General features: G+C 52.0%; 2 protein-coding genes across 5 annotated transcripts; one reads left to right on the top strand and one right to left on the bottom strand.

The window, feature by feature from the left end:
* Positions 1-226: 226 nt before the first annotated feature.
* IRGQ (immunity-related GTPase family, Q) lies at positions 227-4,406 on the top strand. Its single transcript, XM_011997692.1, has 3 exons — positions 227-384; positions 1,028-1,559; positions 2,996-4,406. The coding sequence occupies exons 2-3, from the start codon at positions 1,030-1,032 to the stop codon at positions 4,335-4,337; spliced, it is 1,872 nt and encodes a 623-aa protein (XP_011853082.1). The 5' UTR covers positions 227-384; positions 1,028-1,029; the 3' UTR covers positions 4,338-4,406.
* Positions 4,407-14,733: 10,327 nt separating this feature from the next.
* Positions 14,734-20,020, bottom strand: PINLYP (phospholipase A2 inhibitor and LY6/PLAUR domain containing). Of its 4 annotated transcripts, XM_011997694.1 has the most exons (6): positions 19,902-20,020; positions 19,561-19,707; positions 18,133-18,249; positions 15,475-15,627; positions 15,136-15,276; positions 14,734-14,971 (listed from the first exon to the last, which is right to left on the bottom strand). In XM_011997694.1, exons 2-6 carry the CDS (start codon positions 19,700-19,702, stop codon positions 14,826-14,828), a joined length of 699 nt encoding a protein of 232 aa, XP_011853084.1. In that variant the 5' UTR covers positions 19,703-19,707; positions 19,902-20,020; the 3' UTR covers positions 14,734-14,825. The 4 variants fall into 4 exon arrangements, with proteins under 4 accessions (XP_011853084.1, XP_011853083.1, XP_011853086.1 ...); XM_011997693.1 differs by lacking the exon at positions 19,902-20,020 and having other exon boundaries at positions 19,561-19,702; XM_011997696.1 differs by lacking the exons at positions 18,133-18,249; positions 19,561-19,707; positions 19,902-20,020 and adding an exon at positions 16,248-16,291.
* Between the last annotated feature and the right edge of the window lie 460 nt (positions 20,021-20,480).

The following is a 20,480-nucleotide window of genomic DNA, read 5'->3' as shown; positions in this document are numbered from 1 at the left end:
TGGTGCGTTATGATGACGTTCACCCTCCCGCGGCGTAGGTACCGAAGCTTTTTGCGCAAGTCTGGGTAGGTGCTCGTGGCGCGCAGGCGCGTTGACTCCTTCATTGTTCGAGGCCCCGAGGCCGCCGAACAGGGGCGTGAGCACTTCGGCCGTTCTGCGCAGGCGCTGCGAAGGGCTAGGTCTCTGCGGTAGCGCTTCCAAGACACACCCCCTTGGAAGAGGGAGTGACGTCAGGTTAAAGCTACTGGGACGCGTCCCGGCATCTTTAAATCACCGCGCCCTGGCCTCTTCGGCCTCCGTCCGCTGCGGCCGAGGGGTCGGGCTTCTCAGTTGTTGACCCACCGCCACCGACTGCGCTCATCCCGTGGGTCGGCTTTTTGCTCGGTTTGTGATGTGGAAGGGGGAAGGGGAAGGATAAAAATAACAATGTGTCCGAGGGAGGAGGGACTGGAAGCCAGATTTCTGAGGTTTTATTTTTATTTATTTATTTTTGAGAGAGGGTCTTGCTCTGTCGCCTGGGCTGGAGTGCGGTGGTGTGATCACTGCCCACTGCAGCCTGCAACTCCTGGGCTCAAGCGATCCTACCGCCGCAGCCTTCCGAGTAGCTGGGGCTACCGGCGCACGCCACCATGGCCCGGCTAAATTTTATTTTTTGTGGAGACGGAGACTCTACCAGAGAGTCCCACATGTTGGCCAGGCTGGTCTCGATTTCCTGGCCTCAAGCGATCCTCCCGCCTCGGCCTCCCAAAGCACTGGGATTACAGGCATGAGCCACCGCGCCTGATTTCAGAGTTTTTGAAGCAGAAAGGGAAACGTTTCCATCTAGAAAGAGGGCGGACAGACAGGGCGCCTGGAATCCCTGGGGAATAGGGTCTGGGCTCTGGATTTTTTAGGTCCTGGAGAGAGACACTCAAGAACCGAAGGGGACCGGGGGGAGGACTGAGGCCTTTGTTCCGAGTGGGGCGGCTAGGAAAGGAAAAGGCTAGGTGCTCCCTGACCCAGGTCTTCTCCACCCGTTGCTTTCCAGCCATGCCTCCGCCGCAGGGTGACGTGACCGCCTTGTTTCTGGGGCCTCCTGGCTTGGGGAAGTCCGCGCTGATCGCGGCGCTGTGCGACAAGGATGTGGAGACGCTCGAGGCCCCGGAGGGACGGCCGGACTCCGGGGTTCCCAGCCTAAGAGCTGCGGGCCCAGGCCTTTTTCTGGGCGAGCTGAGCTGCCCACCAGCAACGCCGGGGCCCTGGGCGGCTGAAGCCAACGTGCTGGTACTGGTGCTGCCCGGACCCGAGGGGAACGGGGAACCCTTGGCTGCAGCCCTGGGAGAGGCAGCGCGGGCCGCCCTGGCCCGAGGGACCCCGCTACTGGCTGTGCGGAACCTCCGTCCTGGGGATTCACAGACTGCGGCCCAGGCCCGTGATCAGACAGCAGCTCTGCTGAACAGCGCGGGGTTGGGAGCTGCGGATCTGTTTGTGCTACCGGCGAACTGCGGCAGCAGCGACGGCTGCGAGGAGCTAGAGCGCCTCCGGGCGGCGCTGCAGAGCCAGGCAGAAGCGCTGCGGAGGTGAGTGCTTTCTGGCTTGGTCCCTTAGTTGAGACCCTACACACCTAGGTCCTATTTGAGATCCATGAGATCCCTCCCCCAGTGAGTTTGGGGCAAAGAGCTTAGCTCTATTATTAATTTTTTTTTCCCGAGGGACAGGATCTCGCTACGTTGACTAGGTTGAATTTGAACTCCTGGCCTTAAGCAATACTCCTGCCTCAGCTTCCCAAAGTGCTAGGATTACAGGCGTGAACCACCACACCCGGCCTTTTTTTTTTTTTTTGAGACAGGGTCTCACTCTATCGCCCAGGCTGGAGTGCAGTGCTGCTATCCTAGCTCACTGAGGGCCTCCACCTCCTGGACTCAAATGATCCTCCTGCTTCAGCCTCCAGAGTAGCTAATAGGACAGGCTGCAAAACAGGATCTCACTGTTTCCCCAGGCTGGTCTTAAATTCTTGGCCTCAAGCCATGCCCCCACCCAGGCTTCCCAAAGCCCTAGGATTAAAAGGGAAAATCTTAACACTTTATCTGCTGGGGCCCTGAGGCTCCTTTTTCTAGGCCCTGCCCCAAGCAAGGTGATCCGCCCTCCCTGGCCTCCCAAAGTGCTGGGATTATAGGCGTGAGACACTTTGCCCAGCCCCCTGGAAGATTTTACCTGAAAACTCTAATCCTTGAGCCCTCCCCACCATCAGTTTGGTTTTCAAGTGACCTAAAGCCACACCAGCAATGAGGATCTTGGGGCATCCTCATCCACCTCCTTTCTCCAGCTCCCTCTCGTTTCTGTGCCCACTTGCTGGCTACCTCCTGAATTTGCTCTACCACCTGCCAGCCTCCTCATTTTACAGACTTTAAAATGAGGCTCAGAGAGGGACAGTCCCTTGTCCTAGTACACTATCATCTTTTTTCCTTAGCCTCACCTGGTGGGGAGTCACCTTAGCCACTCCCCCTTGGTAAGAACTAGTAGATGAAATTTCTCCCCTCACTGACCCTCCTTAGGCCCAGCCTCTGAAAAGAGTGCCTTGGCGACCTTGTCTGTCTCAAATAGTGCTGGACTTGTGTTTAGGCCTCAATACAGTTGCGATTCTTTGTTCTAGGCCCCACCCTCTGTGAGTTTTGTCCCACCCAGCACAGCCGACCCTTGGAAAAGCCCCGCCCCCAAATACTGTATTCCTTGGAAGTCTTAGCCCAATCCCCATTTTAAGCTAGAGTGGGAAACCTGACCTTAAGTCCACCTGTCCAATAATCAAGACTCCATTATTGCTTGAAGCCCCGCCCATATCATCATGGCCCCTCTCCATCTGGTTTCTATTTGCCGTGCCGTCAGTCTGGCCCTTCCCTTTCCTATCCCTGCCCCATTCTGGGATCATTAGGAAAGCTCCGCCCTTGTCATTCATAGCCCAGTCCATGTCACCCAGCCCCTCTTCTGCCTTTGACCCTGACCCTTCTTGTCCCCACAGGCTCCTGCCCCCGGCCCAGGATGGCTTCGAGGTGCTGGGTGCAGCAGAGTTGGAGGCTGTGCGTGAGGCCTTTGAGACCGGCGGCCTGGAGGCTGCGCTGTCGTGGGTGCGCTCAGGCCTGGAGCGCCTGGGCAGCGCACGGCTAGACCTGGCCGTGGCCGGCAAGGCTGACGTGGGCCTTGTGGTGGACATGCTGCTTGGATTGGATCCTGGCGACCCAGGTGCTGCGCCTGCTTCGGCGCCCACGGGGCCCACTCCCTTCCCGGCCCCAGAGCGCCCGAATGTGGTGCTCTGGACTGTGCCTCTGGGCCCCACGGGCACTGCCACCACCGCGGCCGCAGCCTCTCACCCAACGCACTACGACGCCCTCATCCTCGTCACCCCTGGGGCCCCCACTGAGAAGGACTGGGCCCAGGTCCAGGCCTTGGTGCTACCAGATGCGCCTCTTGTCTGTGTGCGCACAGACGGCGAGGGCGAGGATCCGGAGTATTTGGGAGAAGGCAAGATGGAGAAACCCAACGGCGAGAGCTTAAAGAACGCAAGCGGAGGGGGATTGGAGAATGCACTCAGTAAGGGAAGGGAGAAATGTAGCGCTGGATCGCAGAAAGCAGGCAGCGGGGAAGGTCCTGGGAAAGCTGGCAGCGAGGGTTTGCAGCAGGTTGTCGGCATGAAGAAATCAGGTGGTGGCGACTCAGAGCGGGCCGCCGTGTTAAGCCCGGAGGACGAGACGTGGGAGGTGTTGGAGGAGGCACCGCCGCCAGTGTTCCCCCTACGGCCTGGTGGACTCCCAGGGCTATGCGAATGGCTGCGGCAAGCGCTCCCCCCAGCCCAGGCAGGGGCGCTGCTGCTGGCACTGCCACCAGCATCTCCCAGCGCTGCCCGAACCAAGGCTGCAGCGTTGCGGGCCGGGGCGTGGAGGCCAGCTCTGCTGGCTAGTCTGGCAGCGGCGGCGGCACCACTCCCAGGGCTGGGCTGGGCCTGCGACGTGGCACTTCTGCGGGGTCAGCTGGCAGAGTGGCGACGGGGCCTGGGACTGGAACCCGCGGCACTGGCTCGACGTGAGCGTGCCCTGGGCCTGGCTCCTGGGGAGCTGGCAGCGCGCGCTCATTTCCCAGGCCCGGTGACGCGCGCCGAGGTCGAAGCAAGGCTGGGTGCCTGGGCGGGCGAGGGCACTGCTGGGGGCGCAGCACTGGGTGCTCTCTCCTTCCTGTGGCCTGCGGGTGGCGCAGCGGCGACAGGTGGCCTGGGCTACCGAGCGGCTCACGGCGTACTGCTGCAGGCTCTGGATGAGATGCGGGCTGATGCTGAGGCTGTGCTGGCACCCCCTGAGTCTGCCCAGTGAGAGGTGGGAGGGGGCTTGAGGGTCCAGACTGTGGCAGGGGATGCCTGGGCTTAATCCTGGGTGCTTGAAAGGGATGTGGACTCTGATTTCTAGCTGGGATGTGTGACTTCTCATCACCTGGATTCAGAGAGTCTGGGGAACAGGAATCCTAATTTCTTTTTATTTTTCCTTTTTTTTTTTTTTTTTTTGAAACGAAGTCTCTTGTTGCCCAGGCTGGAGTGCAATGGCGCGATCTCAGCTCACTGCAACCTCTCCCTCCCAGGTTCAAGCGATTCTCCTGCCTCAGCGTCCGGAGTAGCTGGATTTACAGGTGCCTGCCACCAAGCCTGGCTAATTTTTGTATTTTTAGTAGCCTGTTGGCCAGGCTGCCCTTGAATTCCTGACCTCAGGCGATCCACCCGCCCGGGCCTCCCAAAGTGCTAGGATTACAGGCGTGAGCCACCGTGCCCTGCCAGGAATCCTGATTTCTTTGGGAACCATGGTGCATGACATCCAGACCCTTCTGTCCTGAAGGGAGTTGGTGGCCCAGAGTCTAGCAGGGACTATGTCTTTGTCTCCTAGGGAGTAGAAACTGGAGTTACTGGATGTTAGTCCTCCAGGGTAGGGGAGAAGTCCTGTTTCCTAATTGGTGGGGAGGTGTCCATGACTGGTACCTAAACTCCAGTATAGGGGAGGGAGACCTGAGCGCCCCAGGGAGCTGGAACTCTTGGGCTTCAGAGCCTCAGAGGGAAACAGGGTCTACATTTCTCTGGGGGAAAAAGCCTGCACACAGGTCCCCAAGGAGCACTGGGCTTTGAGTCTTGATGAGGTGGCGGAGGCCTCCGGGGTCTCAGACTCCAGGGTCCTAAGATGGCTGTGGACCTTGGTTCCTAATTCTTGGGTAAGGGGAGGTCTGCATCTGGAGGACGGATCAGGGGGCTTGTGGGAGAAAGCTGGAGACTTCTTGATCTCTCCTGGGGAGTGGATGGGTTTCTACAATTGCCCTCCAAAAGTATGTAGGGAAGGTGGTCCCACAAAAATGAGGTGAGGTGGGTAAGAGGTCTGGGCATGGTGGGCTCTAGAAGTAGCCAGGGACCAGGAATGAGGCCTTCTGGGTGTGGAAGGGCAGGAAAGAATACCTCAAAGACAGCTCCTCCAAACCTTGTATTGGGATCCCGGCAACTGCCTCTGTGAGTGTGACTGGGAAGGGATATGACTGCCTTCATCTTCTAGGTGCTGAGCAATTCAGATGATCTCTGGGGAGTCTGTTTCTCTGTCTCTCTTCTTCAGGAAAAGAGTCTGTTTCTCTCTTTTTTTGGCCTTGGTGTTTTGTGCAACTTCCTTTTTGGAAGAACAGCTGTACTGCTGCATTGGTCCAAACACTTCTGTATGGACACCTTAGGTATCCCCAAGAGACTCTGCTTTCTGATGTACATAGAGGGTACTGCGCTGAGCCAGGGGCCCACCAAATGGGTGGCCAGGCATTTGAGACCATGGGAATATGCCAGGAGTGAATGAAGCAAAGGCAGAAACCACAGTGCCTGGAATGTTCTAGGCTGCTAGCCACATGTAGGGGAAAAGCTGCAGGTTACAGAATTCTTCAGTGTCAAAAACAGAAAAGGAGGATCTGAGAATCCAAGCGATAGAATCCCTTTTGTTGTAGACAGAAAGAGCAAAGTCCAGAGAGGGCAGGCTTGAGGCCCTGAGGGTCTGGTCCTTGCTTATTCTCATTCCCTGCCCCTTCCCACTCCTGTCCAGCCTGATAGGCTTTCCTTCCTTTTTTTATTTTTTATTTTTTTGAGACGGAATCTCGCCCTGTCACGCAGCCTGGAGTACAGGGATGTGATCACCGCTCACTTCAATCTCCTGCTCCCAGCTTCAAGCGATTCTCCTGCCTCAGCCTCCTGAGTATCTGAGATGACAGGCATGTGCCACCACACCTGGCTAATTTTTGTAGTTGAGTAGAGAAGGGGTTTCACCCTGTTGGCCAGGCTGGTCTCAAACTCCTGACCTCAGGTGATCTACCCACCTCAGCCTCCCAAAGTGCTGGGATTACACGTGTGAGCCATCATGCCCACCTGACTTTCTTTCTGATGCCTGAGTGGCCACCTTGAGTCCTGCCTGGGGACCCTTGCACCTGCTGTTCTCTTTCCTTCAAGGCTCTACTCACAACTTCCTGTTCTACTCTCAAACCTTCCTGTGACTCGCTCAGTCAGATCTCAGCTCACATATCCCCTCAGGGAGGCCTTCGCCTCCCTGACCACCCTATCTGAAGTAACTCACATCCCCCCATTCATTTCGGCCAGTTGAGTTTCCTTGTAGCAATTATTACTGTCAAAAATGATCTTATTTATTTACCTATTTATTAGCTTTTGACCCATTGCCTGTCCTGTTCTCTGTTGTTCCCCCAGTATCTAGAACAATAGGTGACTGATACAATAGGTGCTTCGTAAATATTTTTTACTATTATTATTATTATTATTTTAGAGACAGGGTCTTGCTCTGTTGCCTAGGCTGGAATACAGTGGGATGATCGTGGCTCAGTGCCACCTCCAACTCCTGGGCTCAAATGATCCTCCCACCTCTGCCTACAGAGTAGCTGGGACTGTAGGTACACAGCACCAAATTTTTTGTAGAGACGGGTTCTAGCTTTGTAGCCCACACTAGTGTTGAATTCCTGGCCTCAAGTGATCCTCCTGCCTTGATGGGATTGCGGGTGTGAGCCACCACACCCAGCCTACATGTTTATTTCATTGATCAGTGTCAGAACTAGGATTGGAATTTCGATTGTTGATCTCTTGCCACAAGATAGGAAAATGGAGCAAGATAAGGAGAAACAAGCATTTAATTGGAGAGAACACCCTTGTCTGAGGTCAGGGGCCTGGGAAGCAACCGCAACTTTGCCACTGTCACTGTGTGTTACTTGGACAGTGCCTTATTTTCCCATCTGTGAAATGAAAGGGCTGGACAAGAACCTTCAAGAGTTTTGAGATCCTGTCTCTCTTAGAAGCTGAAGACAAGGGTGACTGATCCAAGGGGAGATACTCAAGGGATGGTACCACTGTCTCCCCCACTGCTGACACAATTTGTCCCATCAAAGTTGAGTTATCTACCATGGGGAAGAGCACTTGGTTCTATACTGAATGGCTCCAGGCATTTCCATGAAAGCTCTTTCAGCTTTAGGGGAAGAATATTCATACATATCTGTAATATCCACTACACCTCTTTACCCCCTCATATTAGTGTCTAAGCCCTGCAATCAGGCATGTCAGCCACGTGATGGAATAGGAGAGCTTCAGGGCAGCACTGTCCAGTAGAAGCAAAATGCAAGCCACATATATGTCATTTTAAGTTTTCTTTTCTTTTGTTTTCTTTTTTTTTTCAGATGGAGCTTCACTGTGTCACCCAGGCTGGAGTGCAGTGGCAGTATCTCGGCTCACTGCAGCCTCCGCCTCCCGGGTTCAAGTGATTCTCTTGCCTCAGCCTCCTGAGTAGCTGGGATTACAGGCATATGCCACCATGCCCGGCTAATTTTTGTATTTTTAGTAGAGACGAGGTTTCACCATGTTGGTCAGGCTGGTCTCGAACTGCCGACCTCAGGCCACCCGCCTCGGCCTCCCAAAGTCCTGGGATTACAGGTGTGAGCCATCACGCCCAGCTAATTTTTATATTTTTATTTTATTTATTTATTTATTTTTTGGAGACAGAGTCTTGCTCTGTCACCCAGGCTGGAGTGCAGTGGTGTGATCTTGGCTCACTGCAATCTCAGCCTCCCAAGTAGCTGGGATGACAGGCACGCACCATCACGCCCAGCTAATTTTTGTATTTTTAGTAGAGATGGGGTTTCACTGTGTTGGCCAGGCTGGTCTTGAACTCCTGACCTCAGGTGATCCATTGGCCTCATCCTCCCAAAGTGCTGGGATTATAGGCATGAGCCACCACACCCAGCCTAATTTTTGTATTTTTAGTAGAGATGGGGTTTCAGCACATTGGCTAAACTGGTCTTGAACTCATGGCCTCAAGTTATCTGCCCACCTCAGCCTCCTAAAGTGCTCAGATTACAGCCAAGTTTTCTAATAGCCACATTAGAGTAGTAAAAGGAAACAGGTTAAATTCATTTTAACATGTTTTACTTAACCCAATGTATCTAAAATAGTTTTCAACATATCGTCGTTTTTTGTTTTGTTTTGTTTGTTTGAGATGGTGCTTCGCTCTGTTGCCCAGGCTGGAATGCAGTGGCACAATCTCAGTGCACTGCAACCTCCACCTTCCGGGTTCAAGTGATTCTCCTGCCTCAGCCTCCCGAGTAGCTGGGATTACAGGCACCCGCCACCATGCCTGCTAATTTTTGTATTTTTGGTTAGAGATGGGATTTTGCCATGTTGGCCGGGCTAGTCTCAAACTCCTGACCTCAGGTGATCCGCCCACCTCAGCCTCCCAAAGTACTAGGATTACAGGCGTGAGCCGCTGCGCCTGGCATCATCGGTATTTAAATGAGTTATGTTACATTCTTTTATGCTGTCTTCAAAATCTGGTGTATATTTTACACTTACACCAAATCTCAATTACCATGATACATTTTCATCCAAAATGCTTGACCTGTTTTTCAATTTCATAAAATTCATAGTTGGAGAAGTAGATTTACATATCCAAGTTGTTCCAATTATATAATAGTTTTCCAAAAACTGAGATGGGTGTCAATTTTTTTTTTTTTTTTTTTTTTTTTTTTGAGATGAAGTCTCACTCTGTCGTCCAGGCTGGAGTGCAGTGGTGCGATCTCAGCTCACTGCAAGCTCCACCTCCCGGGTTCATGCCATTCTCCTGCCTCAGCCTCCCGAGTAGCTGGGACTATAGGCGCCCACCACCACGCCCGGCTAATTTTTTGTATTTTTAGTAGAGACGGGGTTTCACCATGTTAGCCAGAATGGTCTCGATCTCCTGACCGCGTGATCCGCCCGCCTTGGCCTCCTAAAGTGCTGGGATTACAGGCGTGAGCCACTGCGCCCGGCCGAGTGTCAATGTTTTAAGTAGAGATGCGGGTCTTGTTACGTTGACCAAGCTAGTGGGTTTTTTTGTTTTGTTTGTTTTGTTTTGTTTTGTTTTGAGACAGAGTCTCACTTTGTCACCCAGGCTGGAGTGCAGTGGGCATGACCTCGGCTCACTGCAACCTCTGCCTCCCAGGTTCAACTGATTCTCTTGCATCAGCCTCCTGAGTAGCTGGGACTACAGGTGTGTGCCACCATGCCCGGCTAATTTTGATATTTTTCTTAGAGACAGGGTTTCACCACATTGGCCATGCTCATCTTGAACTCCTGACCTCAGTCGATCCGCCCACCTCAGCCTCCTGAAGTGCTAGGATTACATACATAAGCCACTACGCCTGCCACCAATCTGGTTTTGAACCCCCAGCCTCAAGTGATCCTCCCACCTCAGCCTTCCAAAGTGCTGGTATTACAGGCATGGGCGACCACACCTGGCCTCAGCTGTTCAATTAAAAGTAAATAAAACTTAAAATTCTACGTTTCATTGGCAGTAGTGCAGTGTTAATACAGAGTAGCCACATGTGGTTAGTGGCTACAGTATTGGACAGTGCAGGTACAGAATACTTCTATCAACATGGAAAATTCTATCAGTCTAGCTCTAGGGGCAGATAGTCCTTCTACTGACTTGGGCAAGTCACTCCACAAATGGCATCTACCTCACATGGTTATGGTGAGAATTCAGCGTGTGTATGTATGTGCATGCATACAACATGCATACACACACATAACAGTGCACCCTTTCCTGAAAAGCCTGACACAGGGAGCTCAGACATGAGTGCCACCCACCCCTGGGCGGCACCAAGATGGCTCTAATCCGGGCGCCTTTGTCTCACCCCCATGCCTTTGCTCGGAGTGTGCTCCTCATTTTTCTGCCACTTTGACTCTGTCTCTGATTTGGTCCTGTCTGACATCACTGCTATATGCTTTGCTGCTCTCAATTTCCTCTGCCCTCATGCCAGCAGGAGTCATGCCAGAGATCATATCTGAGAAAGCAAGACAATTTTGTGTGTGTGTGTCTGTGCCCATAGAGGAGTGCTGGTTGTGTTGATATAGTTGTAGATTGGTTGTGTTTACATCGTTGTATATATTGACATGCTTGAGTGTTATGACTTCTTTTGGGGGTGGTCGCCTTTTAAATCATGACTTTTGATGGGATTGAATTTTAGTCTTTGTGAAGACATAAGTAGGCATCTGTCTCTGGGAGCATCCAAGCAGAAAAGACTAAGACTCCCTTGTAGACAGATCACTGGCCTCCATTGGAGTGTGTCTGCATGGCACCACAGGGCTGGAAGACCCTTGGAGGCAGGAATTCAAGGAAATGTATGATGAATTTTGGCACTGCCATCAGAAGCAGAACAGGCATGGAAAACTTGGGTGAGTGGACGAGACAACCTCATCACCACAGCAGAGTTCCATACATTCCTGAATAATGATGGAGGGATTTGTGTCCACTGCAGTGGGGAACCATGAAGGACACATCAAGGGTGTGGTTGGCCTATGGTGCTCTTTGGAGGAATGAATAAAAATGAATAGAAATCCTATTGCGTGTCTGTTCTTTTGGAGTTTGAGGGAAAAGAAAGATCCTTGAGATTTTAACTGGGCTGGAAACCTAGACTCCAGCATCTGGGCATAGGAGGGATGGTGGGGAATCTGCTGGGAAAAGACTGGGCTGTGATCAAGAGAATTTATCAGTATCTGAGTTTTGCCACCTTGGAAGGAGTGCAGGCAGACTTACTGTTTAAACATTGGGAGCTTATGATGGTAAAGCGCCTTAGCTCTGGAGCCAGCTGTACCCATTAATGACCCCAATTGGGCCAGCCTTTCTGTAGCCATGCCCTTGGATTGTTGCTCTCCTTTTAGACTTGACTATGTGGTTTGCTTCAGCCACTAGAACAATAGCAAACATGATACAAGCAGAGGCTTGAAAAGTACTTAAGCAGCCGGGTGCGGTGGCTCACACCTGTAATCCCAGCACTTTGGGAGGCCGAGGCGGGCAGATCATAAGGTCAGAAGATCAAGACCATCCTGGCTAACACAGTGAAACCCTGTCTTTACTAAAAATGCAAAAAATTAGCCGGGTGTGGTGGTGCACACCTGTAGTCCCAGCTACTCGGGAGGCTGAGGCAGGAGAATAGCTTGAACCTGGAAGGTGGAAGTTGCAGTGAGGTGAGACTGTGCCACTGTACTCCAGCCTGGGCAACAGAGCGAGACTTCGTCTCAAAAAAAAAAAAAAAGTGCTTATGCACTGGGACTTCCTCTTTTGCTCCCCTTGGTACCCCTACCACCACTGCCACATCCAACCCCCAGGCTGGCTGAGCATGGTGGCTTATACCCATAATCCCAGCACTTAGGGAAGCAAAGGGAAGAATTTCATGAGCCCAGGAGATCGAGACCAGCCTGGGCAACATGGCAAGACCCCCATCTCTACAAAAAAGCAACTACAACAAAATTAGCCAGATGTGGTGGTGTGTGCCTGTGGTCCCAACTACATCGGGGAGGCTGAGGCAAGCAGATTGTTTGAGCCCAGTCGAGGCTGAAGTGAGCTATGATGGCTCCACTGCACTCCAGCCTGGGTGACAGAGCAAGACAATGTCTAAAAAAATAAAAAGAAGGAAAGAAAAAGAAAAGACCTGCACTAACCTGCTGGGTAATAAAGAGAAAAGAGACACATGGCCCAGTCATCCTTGATCCCCGCCACCCATAGCCAACTGACCTCTGGAACAGAGCTCCCTAGCTGATAGGCAGCTGAACCCTGCTGAGACCAGCGAAACAACTGCCCAGCTGATCCCAGACCAAGTGGCAACCCAGAGAATCATCAACTAAATAGGTGATTGTTCTAAACCACTAAATTTTGGAGTGGTTTGTTATGTAGCAAAAGCAACTAAAAACAGACTTGTTCTCTCTGTATGTGATGTGGTCTCTTTCTGCCCAACAACATGACTCAGTGATTAAAATCTTAAACTCTGCCACTTTTTAGGCTGTGAGACCTCCAACGTGACAGCCCTCTGAGCCTCCGATGTCTCCTGAAAACAGGGATGCGAATAATAGTGCCTATCACATAAAGTAGTGAAAATAAAATGAAAAACAGCTTCTAAGGGGTCATGGTGGTCATTTGTGCTGTTAATGAAACATGTCCAGTTCTCTGCCTTCTGACCTTGGGGCAGGATCTCACTTCCTGGTCCCCATGTGGCCAGGTGGGCCATGTGACTAACTCCATCCACTGACTTGTATTAAGTCACTTCTGGATCACAGCGTGTGATTACCCATGGTAAACTTCCCGTGACACAGAAATTGGCCACGTTCAAATTGGTGGATGCTTTATTTATTTATTTATTTATTTATTTATTTATTTATTTATTTAAGACAGGGTCTCTGTCAGCTAGGCTGGAGTGCAGTGGCAAGATCTCAGCTCACTGCTGCCTCCACCTTCCAGACTCAAGCAATCCTCCCGCCTCAGCCTCCCAGGTAGCTGGGACTACAGGTGTGCACCACCACGCCTGGCTATTTTTTTTTTTTTTTTTTTTGTATTTTTGCCCAGATGGGTCTCAAACTCCTGGGCTCAAGTGGTCCTCCTGCCTCGGCCTCCCAAAGTGCTGGGATGACAGGCGTGAGCCACCACACCCTGCCAGTGGCTGATTTATGACTATGATGAGCAGAACACCCTCTGGATAGTGCTAGGGTGAAGGAAAAGTTAACCTTTTGTGAATGGGCAGTCATTCAGCAAATATCCACTCCTCTCCCTTCCACTGGAGGGGGAGTATATTTCCCTGCTCCACTGATGGGTTTGACCATTTGATTTACTTAATGGAATTTTAGCAGATCTAACTTCAGCAAGGGCCTTAAATGCACTTGACTTTTGTGCTCCCACGATGTGCCATGAGAACATTTGCCAGGGAGCTGCTGATCCCAGAAAATTGTGGAATCTCATGGAAGAGACCTGAATCTTCCCAAACTGGAACCAAAGCAGCCATCCCACAAACCCTTAGAAGAATGCTTGTTGTTATAAGTCTCAGTTTTCATGTTGGGAGGCCTAGGTGGGTGGATCACTTGAACCCAGGAGTCTGCGACCAGCCTGGGTAACATGGGGAAACCCTGTCTCTACCAAAAAAAAAAAAAAAATCACAGGAAATAGCTGGGCGTGGTGGCGCATGCCTGTAGTCGCTGCTACTAGGAAGGCTGAGCGGGGAGGATCCATTGAGCCCATGAGGTTGAGGCTGCAGTAAACTGTGATGGTTTCACTGCACTCCAGCCTGGGAGACAGAGTGAGACTCTCTCTCAAAAAAAAAAAAAAAAGAAGTCTCAGTTTTAGGATGATTTGTTATACAGCATTACTACAGTGTTAGTTAATACAACTTTGTTGTTTTAAACCACTGAGATCAGGGACTTGTTTTGTTACTGTAACATCATCTAGTCTGTCCCAATTGATGTCAATGTTTAGCACCTGTCAACTAATGGCCACTCAGTAAGTGGCAGCTATTATGATGATTACTGTTTACTCAGGCATACATTGTCTTTAGAATCCACATGGTCTTAAAGGTGCTAGGCATTGCACTAAGCGCTTTTTAAATTGTCTTTCATTTGACTCTTACAACAACCTTGAGGTTATAACTATTAATATCTACGTTTTGCAGACATGAACATTGAGGCAAAAAGAGGAAGCAGTTAATTGAGAGAGATGATCATGGACTCTGAAGTATACCAGACTTGGGTTCAAATCAAGGTTCTGATCCTCCCTAGTTGTTTGACCCAAGGCAAATGACACCTACAATCTATGCCTCAGTTTGTTCATCTGTAGAGTGGGGTTAATAGTATCAACCTCACAGAGTTGTTATGATCATGAAATGAGGTATAGCATGGAAAACACAGCACAGGGACCTGGCAAAGAGTAACCCCTTCATAAAAGGCAGGGCCGCCAGGAATGGTGACTCACACCTTGTCCTCCCAGCACTTTGGGAGGCCAAGGATCGCTTGAGCCCAGGAGTTCAGGACCAGCCTGGGAAATGTAGTGAAACCCTGTTGCTACAAAAAATAAAAAATTAGCAGGGCGTGGTGGTGCACATTTGTAGTCCCAGCTACTAGGGAGAACAAGGTGGGAGAATCACCGGGCATGGTGGTGCATGCCTGTAGTCCCAGCTACTAGGGAGGCTGAGGTGGGAGAATCACTTGAGCCCGGGAGGTTGAGGCCGCAGTGAGCCTTGAATGCACCACTGCACTCCAGCCTGGGTGACAGAGTGAGACCCTGTCTGAAAAAAAAAAAAGAAAGAAAGAAGGCAAGGCCTTCCCTCTCTTCCTCAAAAGGAGGGGATATGAAATGAGGATTGAGACCCCTTATTTCCTGCATTCTGTCTCCTCAAGATACATCACACCACAAGGACTCAGGCTTGCTCTATTAACTTTTTTATAGGCACACGGGGACTTACAGGCTGAGGACAAATGGGGACTTCACACCACGTATATCTTCCTCGGTTCAGATAGCTTTCCAGGGGGAGTGAGTGCACTCTGTATGGTGGAGGAAGAGGACATGGGTGCCTGTGGGCAGTTCAGCACCAGGCTTGGTGAAGCACATACTCTCTGTAGCACAGCCCCGCATGGCAAATCTGGGTTTGAAGATACCTGAAAGGGAGATTTCAGACTGGAATCAGGGACCTCAGCCCCTTCTTCCTCATAATCCCAGAACACATCCTCACCTACTTCTCTGGAATCCTCTCCTCCCATGGAACCTAGAAGTTTGGGCCTCTAGTTCTGTTTCCTTCTGGAGAGATCCAGGCACCACTCACCAGCCTGCACGTGTCCAGATAAGGAGACGCAGCGGTTTTCCTGGCCAGTACAGCGGGTCATGGGCCCCATGCATTTGTCCCTAAAGGTTGCAGTGCAGGCGGGGCACATCAGGCCATTCTCAGTACGATCGGTCAAGGGAACTGAGGATGAGGATGAAGTGTAAGGTGAATTAGGGATGTTTAAACCGTTCCCCCAACCTCCCAACAACCCCGGGGAACACCAGGGTTGCTAACAGACACTGCATTTTACAGGTAAGGAAACAGGCTCAGAGCCGGCAAGTAGCTACAGCAAGGGTCAGTAGAGACCCAGAGCACACACCACGCACCACGGGCTCTTACCGGACAAAAAGGCACTGTTGCAGCCGTCGCTCTGGCAGCAGAAGGATCTGGTTACCATGTAGTCCTTGGGGCCCATGGTGGTGGATACAACGCCGGAGTAGCAGTCCTGGGACCTCATGCAGCCCTTGTAGGTGTGCACCCACTCCTTGCCCTCTGTGGGATGGGGACAGGCAGGACAGTGCTGGCTGACCACTCCCTGACCTCAACCCCTGCCTCAAGGTCTCACCTAACCCTAGGCCTCCCCAACCCCACAACTTCCTGGGGTGGTCTCTTTCTTGTTTTTCTTTCTTTTTTTTTTCTTTTTTTAAGACGGAGTCGCCCAGGCTGGAGTGCAATGGAGCGATCTCGCTCACTGCAACCTCCACCTCCCGAGTAGCTGCGATCACAGGCGACCGCCACCATGCCCAGCTATTTTTTTGTATTTTTAGCAGAGACGGGGTTTCACCATGTTGGCCAGGCTAGTCTCGAACTCCTGACCTCAGGTGATCCCCCCACCTGGGCCTCCCAAAGTGCTGGGATTACAGGCGGGAGCCATTGCGCCCGCCCGGCCAGGGTGGTCTCTTTCAAGCCCCCTAGAGCCATGCGGCCTAATCTGTCTGATGCATGGCCTGGAGTGGTTTCTTAGGTAGCCCTCCCTCCTGCTGCCATAGCCCCTAGTCGGCCTTCGGTGGTCTCTTCCAGCTCCCCATTGCCAACCTCAGCCTGCCGGATGTGGTCCCTTCCACCCCACCCCACCCACGGCCACCCATCTCTCCCTGTCCTGCCAGGATTGCTCTATTTCAGGCCGCCTATGGCCACCCCCATGCCTTCGTGAAATGGTCTCTTCCAGCCTCCATAACTCCCAGCCACTCCCCCGCCCACCCTGTAGTCTCTTTCAATGAACCCCAGTCCCAGCAACAGGCATCCTCCTCTCTCAGATCCTGCCATGGTCACTCCTCAGACCTCCCATCAAGGGTCTCTTGCTGCCCCTCTTAGCTATTTTCAGGTCTATGTTTAAGGTGGGTTCTTCCAGCCTCCCCGGCCTTCCCCCTCCCCACCATGTGGTGGTCTCTTCCTACCCAATTCACTGGTTCCCCCTTCACCCCATCGAGGGGTCCCCCAGCTCCCTCGCCTCCCTTCCCCAGGGTGCGTTTCCTCTTCTATGTCGGGATGGGGGGGTCTCTTCAAGCCTTTCAGGTCCTTCCCTAACCCACCAACGGTCGCTGGGTGATCTTCTATCTCACTTTCCTTTCACAGCCCCTCCCGACCAGTGGTTTCTCCCTGCATCCGAAGTCACCTTCATTCCCTCACCAGGCCTCACCATCTCTCCTCCTGTGACTAAAAGTCTCTTTCAGCTTTGTATAAACATCCCTGTTCCCCACTGGTCTCTTCCATTGCTCCCTTTCTCCTCCATCCTTTTTCAGGTCTGGGGTGGTCTCTTTCATTTAACTCATGCCCATCTTCTCTCTTCCATTTTATTTTCTGAGACAGGTTTCCCTCTGTCACCCAGGCTGGAGTGCAGTGGTGTGCACTTAACTTACTGCAGCCTCGATCTCCCAAGCTCAAGTGATCCTCCTGTCTCAGCCTCCCAAGTGGCTGGGACTACAGGCATGTGCCACCATGCACAACTAATTTTTTTTCTTTTTTTTTTTTTTTCTGTAGAGATGGGATCTCTTTTTGTTGTCCTGGCTGATCTCAAACTCCTGGGCTTAAGCGATCCTCCCATCTCAACCTCCCAAAGTGTTGGGATTACAGGCGTGAACCACCGTGCCTGGCCTCCCTTTTATTTTGCTCATCCACATCTCCCCCTCCCTGTCTCTGCTTCTCCTCTTTAAGATGATTTGCTCAGCCAGGCATGGTGGCTCATGCCTGTAATCCCAGCACTTTGGGAGGCCGAGGCGGGAGGATCACTTGAGGTCAGGAGTTGGAGACCAGCCTGGCCAACATGACGAAACCCCGTCTCTACTAAAAACAAAAATTAGCCAGGCGTGATGGCACACTCCTGTAATTCCAGCTGCTTGGGAGACTGAGGCAGGAGAACTGCTTGAACCCGGGAAGTGCAGGTTGCAGTGAGCAGAGATTGTGCCACTGCACTTCATCCTGGGTGACAGAGCGAGACTCCGTCTCAAAAAAGAAAAAAAAATGGTTTGTTCCATACTTCAAGGTTATCGTCCCTCTCCTGTTTGGGGTGGTCCCTTTTCTGTCTCTCCCACTACTCCAACACTCCAACATCGTCTCTCCTCCCTCTGCTGCCAGGAATGACCTCTTCCTTTTAACACTCTCCCACCCCAGCCCAGCCTCTTCCTTCTCTATCCACTCCCCACCATTTCCACCTCCTGCCAGTTAGATTCTTCCCCTCTCACTATTTCTCTGCCCCCCCACACAATGTCTTTCCTTACCCCTCTTCTGCCTAAGAAAGTCTATTAACTCTCACCCCTCCCCCCGTTTTCCTTCTCTTTAGGACAGTCTCATTTTCAGAATCCCGTGACAATAATGATTTCCATTTATTTCTCTTCCCTCCATCTCATGATGGTCTTTCCCTCTTTCCTGCCCTCCACTGATTTCTTCCCACGCTCCCCCATCTTGAGAACCATGATGATCCCCCCTCAGCATGGTAGTCTCTTCCACCCTGAAGGTACACCCCATCTCCCCACCAGGTCCCAGGCCACATCGTCTTACTTGAAGTAGCCTTCCCCACCAGGAGCACACATGTGTCCTTGTCGCTGCTGCAGGTCCTCATTTGGCCATGGCACCTGCTCCCGGGCGCCTTACATATTTCGCAGCGCAGTGGGCACCCTGCAGTGTAGACAGAAGGTGAGGCTGTAGTCATGGGTGGTGTGGTCTTTGGACCACAACTTTGACTTAGGACTTTTGTGTCCTGAGAGAGGAGGGACCAGCAGCTCCCTGGTTTTTCATGGTCAGGATGTTGACCGCTGCCCAGGGAACTGTCCAGAGTAGGACGAAGAAGCAGTGGTGATGCCAGCAAAGCTGCTTCCAGGGACGGGAAGCGACTCCACCATGAAGCCTGTTTGCCTAATTACGTGGCTGGGGATTTTGGATGCCAGGGTCCTCTGAGAAAGCTCAGGGGCAGGGGGGGTTGTGGTGGAGGTTTCCATGGACTTTTGTGAAACTTCAGGTCCAGCTGGTTCCTGAATGTGGGATTCTCCTCCTTGAAGGTACCACGTAGGTCTTGTAGACAGCGGGAGCTCAGGCAGGGGGCCCTGAGGCTGGGGACTGCATCCCAGGTCAAGGAGGGAGAGTGAGGATCAGGAGGGCAGAGGACTTGAACTTCTTGGTCCTGAGAGAGGGGAAACCTAGGGGCCCAGATACCTGGGTCCTGGGGAAAGTGAGGTTTGCCTGGACTCCTGTGTGCAGGGGAGGAGGGGACTGGGGCCTGAATTTCTTAGTCTAAGGAGAAAAGAAATCTCTTTCCCTCTTTAAAAAAATATATATTATATTAATTTATTTTTTTGAGATGGAGTTTTGCTCTGTCACCCAGACTGGGGTGTGCAGTGGTGCGATCTTGGCTCACTGCAACCTTTGCCTCCCGGGCTCAAGCAATCCTTCCACCTCAGCCTCCCAAGTAGCTAGGATTACAGGCGCCCACCACCACACTCAGCTAACTTTTTTTGTATTTTTAGTAAAGACAGGGTTTCACTATGTTGGCCAGGCTAGTCTCGAACTCCTGACCTCAAGTGATCCACCTGCCTCGGCCTCTTAAAATGCTGGGGTTACAGGCATGAGACACCGTACCAGACTTTCTCCCTCTTTTAAAAAATTATATTTTTAAAGATTTCCCTTTCCAGCCATGCTCTCATCTGATTTCCTAGAACTGAGATGTATTTGGGATCCTTCCTGGAGGATGGAGGATTCAGAGCCCACCAAGCCCCTCTCTCAGGGACCCAATCACAGAAGCTTTTCTTCTCTGGGACCCCCAGGCTTTCTCTTCCTTTACCCTTGACCTCTTCCATAAATCTGAATTTCCAGAATGTCTGCCCATTCACCTTGAGGACTTGCTGAAGGCTCTCTCTCTCTTTCTCTCTCTCTGTCTGGGACCTCTCTCTTCCTGAGGTTCCAGAGAGAGAGTCCAGGTCCCTTGTCACTTACCAAGACCCAGGAGAGTGCAGAGCAGCACGAAGGCCAGCAGAAGGGTCCCTTGTCTCCTGGAGGGCCTCATGGTGTGTGTATCGGCAGTTCCTAGTCCCCAGCTTTTATAGGAAGCTGAGGAAGGGCGGGTCCGTACCCACATTCACCCTACGGGGAGAAATAGCTGAGGTCAGAACCCAGGGCAGTCCTCTGTGGCCTCCGGGTTGGGAAGGCGGAACCAGAATCCAAAGTGACCTGGGCATCTTGTGCCCAGCCCCCCACCTCCATGGATACCCCAGGAGTCTGGGCTTCCAGCCCCCTCTTCCATTAGAACCCAGAAAGTCACTACCCTGTTTTCTCACCTTCCCACAGCCCATTTTTGTTTGTTTGTTTGCTTGAAGACCAAGACGGAGTTGGGTCACTTGATTCCCAGTGGCTGCAAGAACTGGGATGCCCTCTCCTTCTCTCTCTTTCCTTCTCCTCCCAAGGAAGCACCCAGTGTGGATAGGGCCCCACCTGGGAGCACCCAGCATGTCCAGGCTGGTCCTGTGGGTGCGGGGTGCCTTGTCTCCCTTCCCTTCTCTTCATGTGCTTGGCTCACACTCCTTGTATGTTTGGGCTGTCTCCAGCTGCGACCCCACCCTGGGTTGCACCCTTGGCTCTCCAAGGGACCGAATGAACAGAGGGGATGCCTGTCAGCAGCCATAGGCGGGCGTAGTAAAAGACAGATGCCCACAGTCTACATATTGGGAAACTGAGGCTTTTTTGGACAAACTCCAGGATAGGGGTGTGTGTATGGGGGGGTGGGGGTTGGGCACATACTTTGCGTTATATTTAGGACGCTGAACCCTTCTCTTTTGGCCTCAGGCATAAGGCTGAGACAGATCTGATATTTTTTTTTCCGCGCGCGCGCGTATGTGTATGTGTATGTGTGTGGGGGG

This window comes from Mandrillus leucophaeus, unplaced genomic scaffold (genome assembly GCF_000951045.1).
Source record: "Mandrillus leucophaeus isolate KB7577 unplaced genomic scaffold, Mleu.le_1.0 Scaffold546, whole genome shotgun sequence".
NCBI lineage: Eukaryota > Metazoa > Chordata > Mammalia > Primates > Cercopithecidae > Mandrillus > Mandrillus leucophaeus.
The sequence above is the reverse complement of the archived record's forward strand: the minus strand, read 5'-3'. Positions and strand labels throughout refer to the sequence as shown.